General features: G+C 42.1%; 1 protein-coding gene across 1 annotated transcript; it reads left to right on the top strand.

The window, feature by feature from the left end:
* The first annotated feature begins 219 nt into the window (after window positions 1-219).
* Window positions 220-4,399, top strand: CCR4 (CRINKLY4 related 4). The gene has a single exon (XM_088850943.1). It carries the CDS (start codon window positions 1,581-1,583, stop codon window positions 4,005-4,007), a length of 2,427 nt encoding a protein of 808 aa, XP_088707069.1. The 5' UTR covers window positions 220-1,580; the 3' UTR covers window positions 4,008-4,399.
* Window positions 4,400-18,573: the final 14,174 nt, after the last annotated feature.

The raw sequence follows: 18,573 nt of genomic DNA, 5'->3' as shown, positions 1-18,573 counted from the left end.
CTTCTCTTGGGAACCCTTAAAATTCTCAAGTACACGATTTTAAAAATCACTTATCCAAATAAAAAATCACTAATCATTATGAGGTCAAAGGATGACCGAACTAATTTGCTCCTGGAATTGAAAAATCAACTCTACTCTCTATTATACGAAATAAATGCTTTTAATGATTTAAAACTTAAATCGTTATAAAATACACGAAAAATAACTCTACGCATTTATTTTTTGCATTTTTTTCTTTAATTTTTTGTTGCACTGCTGATTCGACCTGTTCACCCAATGGTAGGGGTGGCAACAAGTTGTGCTCGCCTGGGCCAAAAAGGTATGGCCCCAACCCAGCCCAGCCCAGCCCAGCCCAGCCCTGGTACTCTCAGGGCCGGGGCAAGCCGAATCAAACCACGCTTTGCTCAAGCCCTACCCTACCCTCGGGTCGTGGTTATCTGGCCCTGGCTTCGCCCTTAAGCCACATTTCGCAGCCCACTTCTTAGGTTCTGAGGACCGGCCTGGTTGGACCACCCGTAGGGGTTGCAATGGACCTGACTAGACCTGGAACCCGACGAGTAGACCCAATATCGGGTCCGGGTATGGGTCCAAATTTTTTACTTGAAAGGTTAGGTCCAGGTCAAGCCAGACCCCATCCAAATAATATAGCATATATGTGGGTATTCATAAATATTGCCAATACGTTTGTTTCTTAGAAATCTTTAGTTATTATTTTTTTAGGAATTTCCAATTATTACATAAAATAGTAAAGAATTTGGATATGTCTGGGTATTCATAAATGTTGTGACATACTTTAAATGTTGCCAATGAAATGGGTGTATGCCGTATATAATGGGAAAAGGGTAGAAAAAAAAAATAAAAAACTCATCCAATGGGCCGTACCAGACCCAAGATCTAATTGGTAGTTATGATATTGGGTCTGGGTATGGATCCAGATTTTTTACCCGAAAGGTCGGGTTTGGATCCAAATACTATTCAAGTCCAGGTATAGGTCCAGCACAAGCCAACCCTGACCCGGCCTCCAACCCCAGCCGCCCAGCCCATTGCCACCCCTAAATTTTTAACCATTGGAGCGATCCAGCCTATCCACCCGAAGCTGCTCAAATGTAGGTGAGTTTGACATTCTATGCATTTATATAGCTAAACCGCCATCATTCATCTCGGTGTCTCTATCTCCAGTGGATTTAGACTGAGCACCTCTCTGAAATTGCAAGCAGAGATACCCCACAATTCTCTCTCTGATGCATTTGAGACTGAGACACCCCTATAAAATTGCAAAGACAGGTCCCACAATCCCTCTGTCTACGGACCCATCTAGGTAAAATTGCAAATAGGTGCCCCAAAATCTCTCTCTTTGCGCTTTGACTCTACACTGGCACAAAGCATTCAAACCAGACCAAGTCTACAAAGCCTCTGGTCCTCTTAAGCGCGTCTCTCTCATATATGACCCAACCCATTCAAACGCCATTCCATAAAATCCACTCTCTCTCCCCTCCATCCCCTTCCTCTCTCGGCTACGAAGTGCAAACCATGAAACTCATCAGCTCTTCTTCACTTTCAAAACCTTCAACCCCAAATCCATGGCACCCAACAACACACTCCTCTCCTTCTACCTCCTCCTCTTCTACCTCTCTCTCTCCTCCACCCTCCTCCCCACCTCCTCTCTCTCTACACTAGCGATCGTCACCACCCCGAACCTCACAATTGTTTGCGCCATCCAACAGTCCTCTGAAAACCAGGCCATCCAATGTTCCTCACCCCAACTCAACAGCACCACCTTCGCTCTCCTCCCCAACGTCTCCTTCGCCGGAATCGTGGCCGCAAACTCAACGCTCTACGCTCTCAGGCAAGATATCCCGAACATCCATTCGTGGGAGTTCTGGAATTTCTCCGGCGGGACCCCACCCCCCCCTAAACGCATATCTAAGAACCTCACTGTGTTGGAGTTGGGGGCGGGCGGTGCTCGCCTCTGCGCCCTGGCGAATTCCTGGCCTATTTGTCTGAGATGGCCGGAATCTGACCCCCGCCCCACCGGAATTCTATCTGGAATTGCTGTGGGGGAAGACTTTGTGTGTGGGATTCCAGAGACTGGCACTCAGGCCCGGTGTTTTGGACGACAGGATTCGAGAGCTTTGAGCACTGTCCCAAATGTAAGATTCCAGCTACTGGTAGCAGGAATCCGGGAAATTTGCGGGATCACATTAGCCGGAATGGTGGTCTGTTGGGGCGATACAACTTTCCCAGCAGTGCCTGTACACGAGCCATTTGAATTCAATGGGCTAGCTGTGGGCTCAAATGGTGGGTGCGCTCGACGAGCCCAGAACGGTGCGGTTGTGTGCTGGGGCAGCCAAAGAGGTCCGGGTTTCGAATCCCCATCCGATGTTAGGTTCATCTCAATAGTTGCAGAGGGTAATGTGTTTTGTGGGGTTAATGAATTTAATTTTTCAGTTGTTTGTTGGGGGGGTGATTTTCGGACATGGCAGGCCTTGGCGCAGGCGCTACCAGCTCCTTGCGCTGAGAATTGCAGTTGCAGTAAGGGTCTTCCTGGCACGGGCATTGGCTCTGGGATTTGCTCTGGAAATCGACAGGTTTGTGAGCCTTGTGATCTCTTTCGGAACCAAACAACTCCGGCACCGAAGCCTTCGGTGAATTTCCCGCCACCGCCACAACAAAATGAGAACCCGACACAGACTGCGCGAAGTGGCGGTGGAGTGAGCAGACGGAACGTTGCGTATTTAGCAGTGGGCTGCACAGGAATGGGCATAACACTGGTGTCTGCCTTGTGCGTCATCTTGGTCCGGTGTTATAAGGGGCGGAGGTGCCAAGTGCACGATTCAGGACCGCTGGATGACGCCCCCCGCCTGCCAAGCGCAGGCACAACCGGCTCTGGAGACAGGCAGGGGCAACCTCAACGCACCGGCTCTGCATTATCTGTCAAGGTGCATGGCATTTCACGGCGAACGTCGAGGCTCAGCACTATACTAAGCAATTCAGGGGGCAGCAAGCTTGAGGAGTTCGAGTTCCGGGCTCTCGAGCAGGCCACGGAGGGGTTCTCAGAGAAGCACAAGATCGGGTCAGGGGGCTTTGGTTCAGTGTACAGAGCAATGCTGGAGGATGGCAATGTAGTTGCAGTGAAGCGGGCGGAGGCCTCTGCAGGCGGCACCGGGCGAGTGGACAATGATCGTGCCTTCCAATCTGAGCTTGCGGCCCTCTCGCGCCTCAACCACCGCAACCTCGTCGAGCTTCTCGGTTTCTGCAAGCACGACAATGAGCGCATTCTGGTATATGAGCATTGCCGGAATGGCACCCTCCACGACCACCTCCACCCCCCTGACCAAGCCCAGACAGAGGCCGAGGCCCAAGCCCATCTCCTCTCACCTCTTCGAACCTGGCCAGGCCGCATTCGGGTGGCCCTCGACGCGGCTCGAGGCGTGCATTACCTCCACGCCTATGCCGTGCCCTCGATCATACACCGTGACATCAAGCCCTCAAATATTCTCTTGGATAGCACCTGGACAGCGAAGGTCTCAGACTTTGGGCTCTCGCTCATGGGCCCCCCAGGCGGGGAAGACGGAGCTTCCCACTTGTCAATTCGAGCTGCCGGGACCGTCGGGTACATGGACCCGTCCTATTACAGACTCCATCGGCTCACGATGAAGAGTGATGTCTACAGCTTCGGTGTCCTGCTCCTAGAACTACTCACAGGGCTCAGGGCAATCCACAAGGACCACGAGACCGGCGCACCGACGAATGTGGTCGACTATGCAGTCCCCTACATCGTTGCCGATGAGATCCATAAAGTGCTGGATCCAAGACTGCCTCCGCCAAGGCCGTACGAGATCGAGGCGGTGGCATATGTGGGGTATATGTCTGCCGACTGCGTGAGCCCCGACGAGAAAAACCGGCCGTCGATGGGCGAGGTCGTCGCAAGCCTCGAGCGGGCGCTGGCCGCCTGCCTGCACCCGCTCGAAGAGGTCCAGGAGTCGGAGGAAGTCGAGGCCAGGTAAGGAGCACGATACTTCCTAGAACAGGTCAGCACACGTGTGAGTGAATAGCATAAACATTGCTTGACAAATCAAACACACATGCGAGTGGTTTGTGTCGCCTTTCACAGGGAGCACACGTGTGGTGGAAGGATACCAATTTATGAGTGGGGCAAGCAATTTCGGGTTGTTGTTCACCCACACGTTTTAGATCCAACGGTGGAGATTTGGAGGATGGCTAGAAGAAAATTGAAGGTGGCCCCTCGGATCAAAAGTTGGGCCAAACAAAAAGGCATTGATTGGACCACTACCTAAGCAGTGGGACCCTATTCTTTTGTGTCCATATTTATTTTTGCTATTTTTGTAATTCTTTTTATAATTGAGGCCAACCACTGTGATCAAGTTTTTTTCTTCCATTGCATGTGTCGTGTGTCATATGTCAACCCTAAAAAAGGCCGATACGTTTGCGACACGCGTGGCACTATCAACTTTAGGCACCTTAAGATACAAGGCAAAGAATGTCTTGATCCCCGTGACCACATGAAAGATGAGGTCACGTGGATCTTTAAGGTTTGATATATGGTTTGAAGTTTGAAAGATGATAGAGAGAGAGAACAGATCTCCGCATACACTATAATAGTGAGTTATTCGGTTCTGTTCTCTCTCCATCAATTAGTTTTAGGTATTTAAAAAAATTGAACCGACTCAAAATCGTACGAATTCGTTAAAAATTAAGTTCCTAACAATTACGAAATCATAAACCTTTTTTTTTTTTTATGAGAAAGAAGAACTATACATTCATCGAAAAGACGAGGGATTGTTTGCTTCATTGGAGATATCTCTCTCTACGTGAGGGAGTTTTTGGAGAAATCAGCCTCACACCTCCTTGGATACGAAGCCACTTTCCAATGAAACGGTAGAAAATTTCCGCATTTTGTACAACGGCATTCCCCACTAAGATTTTCCTGAGAGATTTCCGGTAAACCAAACATGGGGAAATTGGCTTGGCCAACTGATATTTTTTCCCTGAAGAGAGATTTCCGACAAACGGATGATACCCTAAAAGTTCTTTATCTTATTGGAAATATCAAAACTAACCATCCAAATCTACGAAAAATGATAACTACAAAATGAAAGCAAAGCTAAAAAATTTACATGACAAAACACACTTTCCGCGATAAAACGAATGAGGGGCACTTTAGTAACTTTACCATCCCTACAAGAGGGAAGAGGGAAGAGGGAGGGCAATGTGACCTAACTTATTTTTAGAGAAGTATCTCGCGCCTTTTTCAACTTTGAAAACCAACATTATTGCTCTTACCCGAGGCGTTTAATAACTTTTGCATAGTTATTGCTATACTTATTAATGTGGGGTGGAAGTCTAAGTCAAAACCAAGCTTTGAAATCATTGAGGAGGAATAATTCATGGGGGGTACAAAAATACTAAAAATTGGGAGGGGGTTGCACCAACTCCTTGTGTGGACTAAATGAGGGAGACTCTTTAATAGTGAAAAAAGCTGGTTGAAAATATGTGAAAGGGACATCTTTAGAGGAAGAGAAAATAACATTATCAATTTTAATACATATAAATATTATTATGAAATGGGTGAGGTTTGTATAAAGTTGCCTCCTTATACTGTAGAAGTCGGGTGCACCTATAAAATTTACTTAGAGATGTTGTTTTGGCGTCAAAAATCTTATAATGGCTTCAAAATCTCTTTTTATCTTCAATTAGAAAATTTAAAATTTTAAAAATGATACAAATCACTTGAAAATCTTGAAAACAGACGGTCTAGATAACTTTTTACAAGATAAACTATTTTTTGAGCTTGAAATTGTTTTTTTCTTCATGAACGTTCATCTCACGGTTGAGATGATTAGTTGGAGGGTTCTCCTATATGGGAACATTCTCCACTGTAGGATTTTTGAGATGCACCTTTCCTCAACAGTATAAGGTTGCAACCTTATACATACTTTTCCCTTATGAAATTTATGTTTGACCAAGTAGCCATTAGAACTCTTTCTTAGTGAGGCTTTCATACAGCGTTTTAAAAATCGTCGAGTCGAACCGGACTCGCTCGGTTCGATTCGAAATTCACGAAAATGGACCGGATCGGTTTAAAAATCGGGAATCGTCCGGTTCTAGAGAGAACCGGACGATTCCGCACAGTGACTCGCCGATTCACTGTGCGGAATCGGCGAGTCCATGAAGAACACGGGTTGCACAGTGTTCTTCACGGATTCTTTCAAATTTGTCATTTTTTTATCATTTTTTTTGTTTTTTTTGGCATGTGATCTGATTTGCAGGCTGTAAACAGCTTTATTCAGCTTTTTCAAGGATTAAATGGTGGAAAAATTGGTTGTTTTTGGATCACGAAAAATTCGGGGTTTAGGGTTTCCGCCTTTTCTGAAATTTCATGCCAAATAGGGCATGAATCTTTCAAAATTTGTAGGCATTTTGATCTTAAAGCTGTGAATCACAACCTTTTGTTACTAATTTGTGATAATCGTTGAGAAAAACAGAGTTTTTTGGAAATTGAAGGCTTCGGTTCACAAAAACAAGTAAGAACTTTGGGTTTTTTTTTTTTTCCGCCATTTGATTTATTTCACGGCATATTTTGAACAAAATGAGTTCAATAATTAGGGTTTTTAATCTTTATTGTGTTTAGTATGATTTAAAATTTTCAATTTTACGTAATCTGGTCAATTACAGCAAGAAATTTGATATGAACAGTGAGATGTCTGCGGAACCAATTCCGCTGTTTTTTTTTTTTTTCCGCCTTTTGATTTTGTTTTCATGATATATTAGAAATAATGTGTTAAAAATTTAGGTTTTTGATTCCTTATATTGTTGTTTATCAGAAAATATACTCAATTGGATGTAATTTATTCACTTAGAGGTGAATTTTTGAGTTAAAATCGCTTATGTAAAACGACTCTGTGAAGAACAATTTTTTTTTTTTTTTTTTTTGTAGCCCATGATAGAATTTTTTGTAATCCATGATCGAAATGTTTGTTTTTTTTTCTTGTAATCCATGATCGAATTTTATTTTTTTATTTTTTATTTTTGTAATCCATGATAGAATTTTTTGTAATCCATGATCGAATGTTTTGTAATCCATGATCGAAATGTTTGTTTTTTTTTGTAATCCATGATCGAATTTTTTGTTTTTTTTTTTTTTATGTAACCCATGATAGAGTTTTTTGTAATCTATGATTGAATTTTTTGTTATCCATGATGTAAATGTTTTTTTCTTTTTTTGTAATCCACGTTCGAATTTTTTTTTTTTTTTTGTTTTTGTAATCCATGATCGAATTTTATGTAATCCATGATCGAATTTTTTGTAATCCATGATAGAATTTTCTGTAATCCATGATCGACTTTTTTGTAATCCATGGTCGAAATGTTTGTTTTTTTTACTTGTAATCCATGATCGAATTTTTTGTTTTTTTTTTTTTTTTTAACCCATGATTGAATTTTTTGTAATCCATGATCGAATTGTTTTTTTCTGTTCTTGTAATCCACGATCGAATTTTTTGTTTTTTTATGTTTTTTTTTTTTTTTTTGTAATCCATGATCGAATTTTATGTAATCCATGATCGAATTTTATGTAATCCATGATCGAATTTTTTGTAATCCATGATCGAATTTTTTGTAATCCATGATTGAATTTTTTGTAATCCATGATCGAATTTTTTGTAATCTATGATCGAATTTTTTGTAATCCATGATCGATTTTTTAGAAAATTTATGATTTTTTTTTTTTAATCCATGATCGAACTTTTTGAAAATTTGTTAATTTTTTTTATTTAATCCATGATCGAATTTTTTGAACATTTATTTCTTTTTATCCATGATCGAATTTTTGAAAAATGACGATTTTTCGAAAAGATGTGAAAATCGTGATAAAGTTTTGATTATCATGATGTATTAAACATTTAAACCCAATTTTTAATTTTTATTGTTTGAGTTTGCTGTAATTTTTTTTTTTTTTTTTCCATGATCGAATTTTTTGAAAAATGATGATTTTCCGAAAAGATGTGAAAATCGTGACAAGGTTTTAATTATCATGAGGTATTAAACCATATTTTAAATTTTATTGTTAAAGTTTTTGTTGAAAAAATTGTATGTTGATGGATTATTTATGCAAAAAAATGCATGTTATTATATTTTCAATACAAAACTGTATTTTTTTTATCTGTTGTTCATGGATTTTTTAGTTGGAATGATTGATGTTAGCCGGCTCTTTGAAGAATTGTTTTTATTATTAATTTTTTAATGCAAAAAATGTATGTTCTTGATAATTGAGTTGTAGCCATGTTTGGAGCTTGCATTTTGTATTATTCTAAATGTTTGTAATTGATATGTACGAAAATATTATTGTCAAAAAAGGTATTTTGCAATAACAAATAACAACGAATATGACTACATGAACTACCGTAACATATTATCACTACATATGGTGATTATTTTTCTTTTTGAACTGTCAGGTTAATTTAAACTTTTTACATCTTAAAACAGTTGAATCATGTCAAGATCTACAGAAGACCCTGCATGGCAACATGGGGTCAGACTTGATCCCAACAAGAAAGACAAAATTATTTGTAATTATTGTCAAAGAGTGATAAGTAGTGGGGTACATAGGTTCAAGCAACACTTGGCAGGGGTTAAGGGAGAAGTTTCTGCATGCACTAGTGTCCCTAGTAATGTAAAAAAACAGATGGTGGCAATTCTTAATGCTAGCAAAGGTAAAAAAATTGCCAAACATAGGATGAATGAGGAGACAGCTAGTTTATATACACCATCAAGCAGGAATGATACAGAAGAGCAATATAATAATGAGCTGGACATGGCCACAAGATTGAGTTTACATGAACAATATCAGAGGGAATGTGGGTTTAGAATGCCTGGTGGGTCTAGCTCAGACATGCATGGTGGGCCTAGCTCCGATATGCATGGTAGGCCTAGTTCAGATATGCATGGCGGGTCCAGCTCGAGCATGTATGGCGGGCCCAGCTCAAATATGTATGGAGGGGTTGGTGGCAATATGTATCAAGGAGAATCAGTTGTTGAAGAAATTGTTTCTAAGTTACCTAGGAGTGCCAGTATTGCAGGTCATGGTCGTAAAGACCCATTTCTCTCAAAGCCTAAGTCACAACAGATGACCCTAAAAGGCATGGTTAAAGGTACAAGAAACATGTTAGGGAGATATGTTGGTAAATGGTTCTACGATAAAGGGATTCCCTTTGATGCAGCCAATAGCCCATATTTTCCACCTATGGTTAGTGCAATCCAGAGAGCCGGGCCCGGGGTAAAACCCCCGACGGCATATGAGCTCAGTGGGCCAATATTAGATGAAGAGGTACAGGAAGTTAAAAAGTGGATTGAAGAATATAAACAGAGTTGGCCAAGGACAGGAATTACTCTCATGAGTGATGGTTGGTTGAATAAAGTTAGCAAAAAGGAGTTTTTAAACTTCTTGGCCTATTCCCCAAAAGGTACAGCTTTTTTGTCTAGCAAAGACGTATTAGGGATGAAGAAGGATGCAAACTTCTACGTACGACTATATGATCAGATAGTGGAGGAGGTGGAAGATAAGCATGTAGTCCAGTTTATTACGGACAATGCACATGCATGTGTTTCTGCGGGCAGCAAGTTGATGGATAAGAGGAAGCATCTAGTATGGACCCCGTGTGCTGCACACAGCATCGATCTTATGTTAGAGGAAATCGGTGAGATCAAAATTGTGAAGGAGACTCTTGATGAAGCAAGGTTGGTGTCGAGATTTATATACAACCACTCTAAAATATTATTTCTGTTTAGAGAACACTCTAAGAAAAAAGAGATAATCAGGCCTGCCATAACCCGCTTTGCGACCGATTACTTAGCTGTGGACTCCATTCGACAATCTGAAGGTACATTAAAGAGATTGTTTACTTGTGAAGAGTGGTTAAATGACCGCCTCTCGAAGTTCAGTACCGGTATAAAAGTGGATAACATAATCTCAAATAGGCTGTTCTGGTCTCGATGTTCCAGTGTTGTAGAGGCCACTGCCCCTTTGGTCACAGTCTTAAGAATGGTGGATGCTGATAAGAAAGCTACCATGGGTATCCTTTATGAATGTATTGAGAGGGCGAAATCAGCTATTGGGGAGAAGTGTAATTTTGCTAGCAAAGTGATCGAGATTATAGAAAAGAGGTGGAACACCAAATTCGGACGTCCAATTCATTATGCTGGTAAATATATATTTATATCATTACAATGTTTCAGTTTAAATCATTTTTTTATGAAATTGTAAATGACATTTTTTTACCTATATATTTTTTAGGTTACTACTTCAACCCAAAATTTTTCTATTTGACATCTGAACAACCCCACAAGATTATGGAAGGGGTCAGATACATTATTGCAAGGTTGGAGAGAAGCCATCGAAACCAAGTAGCAGCAATACAAGAGGTATTATTTAATGTTTGGGTAAGAACTTCATTGAGTTGTTAGATTTGTGAGGAATAATGCACTAAAACGTAATATATTTGTTTTAGCTTGCTACGTATAGGGATGCTATAGGATCCTTCGGAACTAGACTTGTCAGAAATTCTCGAACTATGATGGATCCAGGTTATCCCCTCGCTAATATTTTGTTTATTCATATATTTAATCTTATGAATTGTTCTTGCCCTTACAATGCTTTTTACATTTTAATCCAGCTGAATGGTGGGAGATATATGGTACTGATGCACCTCACCTAAAGAGGATAGCAATCAAGGTGCTCTCCCAAACATGTTCTGCTACTGGCTGTGAGCGCAACTGGAGTACGTTCCAATGGTTGCACACTACTAGGAGGAATCGACTCGCTTCTGAGAAGCTTCATAAACTAGTCTACGTTCATTATAATTTAAACCTCAAAGAGCGACAAATAAGAAGGAAGCTTGAAGACTATGGGCCGATAGACTTAGACACAATATTTGTCACAGACACAGCAGACCGATGGGTAGTAGAAGAGGAGGAGCCAGTGTTGCACAAGAGAGCGTTCCTCGAGGCTATCGGTGATGAAGATATTGAAGAAAGTGATGAGCGGCATGAAAGAGGAAGCAGCCAACCAATGTATCCACAATATGTCGGTGATATTGCACCTAATGAGGAAGAGTGGGAAGGGGGTCTAAGAGAAAATGAGAGAGATGATGATTCTGAGGCCACCCTATCCCAGCCATATTATTCACATATCGAGTCCCTACAGCAACAGTGTAGGGATGAGCACGACAGTGCAGGTGAGCATGAAGGATAGACAAGCTTCGGGGATTTTGGATTGGGAACACAACAAAACACTAACACTCAGGGATTTGGGAATAGTCAGACGCCCGCTAATATCGATGATTCGTTTTTAGATCGAATCAATGAATTGTCAAACGAATTCAATCAATGGCACCAGCGTGACCAAGAAGAACAACAACGGCGTCTATCATTTTATTTTTAGATCGTATGTTACTAATTTTATGCTTTATTGTAGTCCATGTATGTTGATATACTTATTCCATGATAATTCTATGTTTATCCTTTTGTGTGATGTAAATTAAATGTTGAATGGCGGTTCATGCAGGGGAAGAACATATCAATATTCGCATATTCATTCAAAAACATGAAAATTCTTAATGGAGTACCCTCATTTTTTATTGAATTCCTAAAAAACAATATTTCTAATGAATTTTAATAATTTTTTCTGATTTTTTTGAAGCTTTATTTTGACCGATTCATCCGATTTTGATCCGGATCGCCGATTCGTCGATCCGGATCGGTTTTTGGAAAGCCTGATCCGGGTCACCGATCCGGTTTTTAAACCATTGCTTTCATATAATCGAACAGTTCTAATAAGTGTATCGAACAGTTCTAATAAGTGTATCGAACAGTTCTAATAAGTGTATCGAACAGTTAAGTGTTGTCAGGATTGGATTGATTATTGTACTAGTGAAAGGCCTAGTCAAAAGCAATCTGAGTGACAGTCCAACTGTCTGATCGAATTTACAAAAACAAATCAGGAAAAATACGAATAATGGTTTAAACTTGTTCAGTGTATTCGAAAACAAGCCGCCAACTTTGTTTGCCGGTCAAAATAGTCGAAACCGGCCAGTCGGATCAACCAAAATCGGTTGAACATTGACTTTAATCCTTTTTTTATAAAATCCAGTTCTTACTCTAGACTAGGTCGACTAAAGCACATCTTGACGGTTTGATTGGTCGGACAACTAGTCCGGTCCGGTCTTGAAAACTTAAGTTAAAATCTTAGAAATTATGAATCGAATCCAATGGCCGGTAGTTGGAAACCTACACTTCTAACTCAAGTATACTTTTTAGGGCAAGCTTTCTATGCTTCCCCTAGAGCATAAAACTTATATACTTCCCCTTATCTAACCGTCGATATTGAATAGAGGGTTAAGATTGCCCCAATCACAATGTCAAGTCTCTACACTATTTTATTTTTAATTTTTTTCTAAAAACTTTTTTGACACCAAATTTTGGACGTCCAATCCTCTATTAAACTCGTACTATTGAAATATATAAAAAAAATACTTTCAATAAAATAAAATAAGCAAAATACCCTTACAAGTTTCAAGGGGTATTTTGGTCATTATATTTTATTGAAAATTTATTTTTTATATGTGCGCCCCAATAAAAAGATAGCACATACCAAATTTTATATTCATAAAATTTATATAAAAATAAATACAAATAAAATACTTTGAGACGTCGAATAAAAGATCAAACGGTGAGTGACTCTCTTGATCAAAATTGGACGGCTGGAGCATAAATCTTCTATATTGCAGGGGAAGTATGGAAACCTTTCCCTACTTTTTATTGGACAATTCCTCTACTTCTACCATTATTTTTCTGTTGGTAGTCAACATGTTCGTTATGTGGTATACAATGCCTTTAAAAACTGCATCAATGTCTCAATGTATTTCCGAGGACATCTAATAAAAGTTTATTTATAAATAATTTGGGGCTATTTTTTTTTAAGAATAATTTGAGACCATGTTTCAAATAATTCTTATTTCAAAAATTAAGTTATCCTTGGGGGCAATATCAATATTGGCTCATGGGAGTGTTTGATAACCAAAATGTGAAAATCCCCCAAGAACCAGAATTCATACATCTTGGAACCTGGAGCTTTTGGAGTCTTGAAAATGGAAAATCTCCTTGTTTGGAATGTGGGGATCGTAGTGTATCTTGTTTGATTGAACTTGGAATTATAAAAACTTCGGAATCTTGAAATTAACAAGCTTTGAAATTTAAACAATGTCGTAAGATTTGATTGGGGGGCTTCAAGGAAAGGTTCGACTAGCTCGGAAGAAGATTATGTTTTTCTTTTTAAAAATTATAATGCTGAAATAATTTAAAATATGAATAAGAAAATAAAAAAATGTAAATAAAAACTGGAAAAAAAATAGTTCAATATAATAGATAGTTGTAGAGTGAAAAGGAATTGAAAATTAAAGAGTGAAGAACCCTAAATTCAAGAAGTGGCAACTGAGGACTTCAAGTTGCAAAAAGAAAGAAAACCCTCCTAGTTTGTACAGAAGGATAAAAGAATCCTGAAATCCCCCTACATTGAATAATTCAATTTGACGGATCCAATGATTTAAAAAGCGGATCGGTGACCCGGATCAGGCACCTCAAAAATCGATCCGAATCGGCGAAGCGGCGATCTTGATCGGAAATCAGCTGAATCGATCGGATTAAAGCTTCAAAAAAATCCGAAAAAATTATTAAAATTCATCATAAATGTTGTTTTTTAGGAATCCAATAAGAAATGATGGTACTATATTATTAACTTTCAGTTTTTTCATCAATTTGTGAATATTGAGATGTTTTTTCCTTGTATAAACTTAAATATTAAATTTGCATCACATAAAAAAAAAATTATAGCATTATCATGGATAAAATATATAATTATACATGGACTATAATAAAGAATAGACTAAATCAATGAAAGAATGGGCATTAAAATCTCGTTTTGGCGAAAAAACCTAATCCGTTAAAAAAACCCAAATTATTACAACCTAACTAACTATAATCCAAAATTATTACAACCTAACTAATTATAATATTATATACTAAAATTACAATTATTAGTTTATATTTTATAATTATTTTATTAGATAAATAATAACAGATTAAAAATATTTTATAATATTATCTAATTTAAAATGTATTATTGACAACTTAAGAAAAATAGTACATTACATGATTTATAATGTAAAAATTAATAAATAAAATAAAAGATTTGGTTATCAATGTAAATATTAATAAAATGTGTACAAATTTTAGAAAAAAAACTTTAATTTATTATATGCCCAAGGGGAAACAAAAATTAACTCAAGAAGGGATAACTATTATATGGCCCAAGAGGGGATTCGAACTTGAGATGTCAAAATAAATTTCATAAATGATAACTATCATGCCTCCTTAACATATGTGTTTAAAATTACCTATTAATAGCATATATTTATATTATGTTTTCATTTAATGATGTTTGGGAATTATCCCACATTGAATGATGAGTATTCAAATATGCTATATAAATAACTATGTAATTGGAAGATTAATGCAAGTGTAAAAACACTAGGGCATCAGTGCACATGCACACGTGCATGTGCGTGTCGCACACGTGGCACATGTGGGAGTGGTGTGCGTCCCACGTGTATGTGGGAGTGGTGTGCATCCCATGTGTATGTGGGAGTGGTGTGCGTCCCACGTGTGTCCCATGTGGGAGACACGTGTGGGAGTGGTATGTGTCCCACTTGTATCCCATGTGGGAGTGGTGTGTGTCCGACTTGTGTCCCATGTGGGAGACACATGTGGGAATGGTGAGTGTCCCACTTGTGTCCCATGTGGGAGACACATGTGGGAGTGGTGTGTGTTCCACTTGTGTCCCATGTGGGAGACACATGTGGGAGTGGTGTGTCCCACTTGTGTCCTATGTGGGAGACACATGTGGGAATGGTGTGTCCTACTTGTGTCCCATGTGGGAGACACATGTGAGAATGGTGTGTCCCACTTGTGTCCCATGTGGGAGACACATGTGGGAGTGGTGTGTGTTCCACTTGTGTCCCATGTGGGAGACACATGTGGGAGTGGTGTGTCCCACTTGTGTCCTATGTGGGAGACACATGTGGGAATGGTGTGTCCTACTTGTGTCCCATGTGGGAGACACATGTGAGAATGGTGTGTCCCACTTGTGTCCCATGTGGGAGACACATGTGGGAGTGGTGTGTCCCCCATGTGGGAGACACATTTGGGAGTGGTGTGTCCCATTTGTATCCCATGTGGGAGACACATGTGGGAGTGGTGTGTCCCACTTGTGTCCCATGTGGGAGACACATGTGGGAGTGGTGTGCGACACATGTGGGAGTGGTGTGTCGCCCATGTGGGAGACACATGTGGGAGTGGTGTGTCCCACTTGTGTCCCATGTGGGAGACACATATGGGAGTGGTGTGTCCCACTTGTGTCCCATGTGGGAGACACATGTGGGAGTGGTGTGAGACACATGTGGGAGTGGTGTGTCCTCCATGTGGGAGTGGTGTGTCCCACTTGTGTCCCATGTGGGAGACACATGTGGGAGTGGTGTGTCCCACTTGTGTCCCATGTGGGAGACACATGTGGGAGTGGTGTGTCCCATTTGTGTCCCATGTGGGAGATACACGTGGGAGTGGTGTGTCCCACTTGTGTCCCATGCGGGAGACACATGTGGGAGTGGTGTGTGTTCCACTTGTGTCCCATGTGGGAGACACATGTGGGAGTGGTGTGAGACACATGTGGGAGTGGTGTGTCCCCCATGTGGGAGACACATGTGGGAATGGCGTGTCCCACTTGTGTCCCATGTGGGAGACACATGTGGGAGTGGTGTGTCCCACTTGTATCCCATGTGGGAGTGGTGTGTGTCCGACTTGTGTCCCATGTGGGAGACACATGTGGGAATGGTGAGTGTCCCACTTGTGTCCCATGTGGGAGACACATGTGGGAGTGGTGTGTGTTCCACTTGTGTCCCATGTGGGAGACACATGTGGGAGTGGTGTGTCCCACTTGTGTCCTATGTGGGAGACACATGTGGGAATGGTGTGTCCTACTTGTCTCCCATGTGGGAGACACATGTGAGAATGGTGTGTCCCACTTGTTTCCCATGTGGGAGACACATGTGGGAGTGGTGTGTCCCCCATGTGGGAGACACATTTGGGAGTGGTGTGTCCCATTTGTATCCCATGTGGGAGACACATGTGGGAGTGGTGTGTCCCACTTGTGTCCCATGTGGGAGACACATGTGGGAGTGGTGTGCGACACATGTGGGAGTGGTGTGTCGCCCATGTGGGAGACACATGTGGGAGTGGTGTGTCCCACTTGTGTCCCATGTGGGAGACACATATGGGAGTGGTGTGTCCCACTTGTGTCCCATGTAGGAGACACATGTGGGAGTGGTGTGAGACACATGTGGGAGTGGTGTGTCCTCCATGTGGGAGTGGTGTGTCCCACTTGTGTCCCATGTGGGAGACACATGTGGGAGTGGTGTGTCCCACTTGTGTCCCATGTGGGAGACACATGTGGGAGTGGTGTGTCCCATTTGTGTCCCATGTGGGAGATACACGTGGGAGTGGTGTGTCCCACTTGTGTCCCATGCGGGAGACACATGTGGGAGTGGTGTGTGTTCCACTTGTGTCGCATGTGGGAGACACATGTGGGAGTGGTGTGAGACACATGTGGGAGTGGTGTGTCCCCCATGTGGGAGACACATGTGGGAATGGCGTGTCCCACTTGTGTCCCATGTGGGAGACACATGTGGGAGTGGTGTGTCCCACTTGTGTCCCATGTGAGAGTGGTGTGTCCCACTTGTGTCCCATGTGGGAGTGGTATGTCCCACTTGTGTCCCATGTGGGAGGCACATGTGGGAGTGGTGTGTCCCACTTGTGTCCCATGTGGGAGACACATGTGGGAGTGGTGTGTCCCACGTGGGCACAAGTGTGTCACAAGTGTGTCCCACATGGGACATAAGTGTGTCACAAGTGTCTCCCACGTGGGACACAAGTGTGTCACAAGTATGTCCCAAGTGTGTCCCACGTGTGAGTGGTGTGTGTCCCATGTGTGTCCCATGTATGTGGGATTGGTATGTGTCACATGTGGGAGACACATATGGGAGTGGTGTGTGTCCCATATGTGTCCCACTTGGTCACATGTGGGAGACACATGTGGGAGTGGTGTGTGTCCCACGTGGTCACATGTGGGAGACACATATGGGAGTGGTGTGTGTCCCACTTGTGTCACATGTGGGAGACACATGTGGGAGTGGTGTGTGTCCCACGTGTGTCACATGTAGGAGTGGTGTGTGTCCCACATGTGTCCCACTTGGTCACATGTGGGAGACACATGTGGGAGTGGTGTGTGTCCCACGTGGTCACGTGTGGGAGACACATATGGGAGTGGTGTATGTCCCACTTGTGTCCCACTTGTGTCACATGTGGGAGACACATGTGGGAGTGTTGTGTGTCCCACGTGTGTCACATGTGGGAGACACATATGGGAGTGGTGTGTGTCCCACGTGTGTCACATGTGGGAGACACATGTGAGAGTGGTGTGTGTCCCACGTGTGTCACATGTGGGAGACACATGTGGGATTAGTGTGTGTCACATGCGGGAGACACATATGGGAGCGGTGTGTGTCCCACGTGTGTCACATGTGGGAGACCATGTGGGAGACACATGTGGGATTGGTGTGTGTTGCACATGTGGCACATGTGGGACTGGTGTGTGACGTGTACACACGTGTGGGAGTGGTGCGTGTGGCACGCGTGATGCACACGGTTCTGCTCTGGAACCCGGGCGGTTTTGGGTTTTGTGCTGGAATCGGCACAGCCTGTGCCCATTCCCGAGTCGAACCGGGCGGCGATTTTTAAATCATTGGACGAATCAAAATGTAAAAGTGAAGAATGGAAGAAGAAGATGACAAAAATTGAGCGAAGAAGAAGATGACAAAAATTGAGCTCACATGTCAGTGAAGAATGGAAGAAGAAGATGACAAAAATTGAGCTCAAATGTCCCACGTGTGTCACATGTGGGAGCGCTGTGTGTCCCACGTGTGTCACATGTGGAAGTGGCGTATGTTGCACGTGTGTCACGTGTGGGAGTGTATTCTGCTCTAGAACCAGAGCGGTTCTCGGTTTTGTGCTGGAATCGGCACGGCCTGTGCCGATTCCTGAGTCCAACCGGGCGGCGATTTTTAAATCATTGGACGAATCAAAATGTAAAAGTGAAGAATGGAAGAAGAAGATGACAAAAATTGAGCTCACATGTCAGTGAAGAATGGAAGAAGAAGATGACAAAAATTGAGCTCACATGTCCCACGTGTGTCACATGTGGGAGTGGTGTGTGTCCCACGTGTGTCACATGTGGGAGTCGTGTGTGTCCCACGTGTGTCACATGTGGGAGTGGTGTGTGCCCCACGTGTGTCACATGTGGGAGTAGTGTATGTTGCACTTGTGTCACATGTGGGATTGGTGTGTGTTGCACGTGTGGCACATGTGGGAGACACATGTGGGATTGGTGTG

The sequence above is a fragment of the Amborella trichopoda genome, chromosome 11 (assembly GCF_054954075.1).
Source record: "Amborella trichopoda isolate Santa Cruz 75 chromosome 11, AtrichopodaSantaCruz75HAP2 v2.0, whole genome shotgun sequence".
Lineage (NCBI taxonomy): Eukaryota > Viridiplantae > Streptophyta > Magnoliopsida > Amborellales > Amborellaceae > Amborella > Amborella trichopoda.
This window is presented reverse-complemented; position numbering and strand designations above follow the sequence as displayed.

Excerpts from the sequence above, each read along its gene's own strand:
- CCR4 (XM_088850943.1), top strand. The coding sequence starts at position 1,581 with ATGGCACCCAACAACACACTCCTCTCCTTCTACCTCCTCCTCTTCTAC.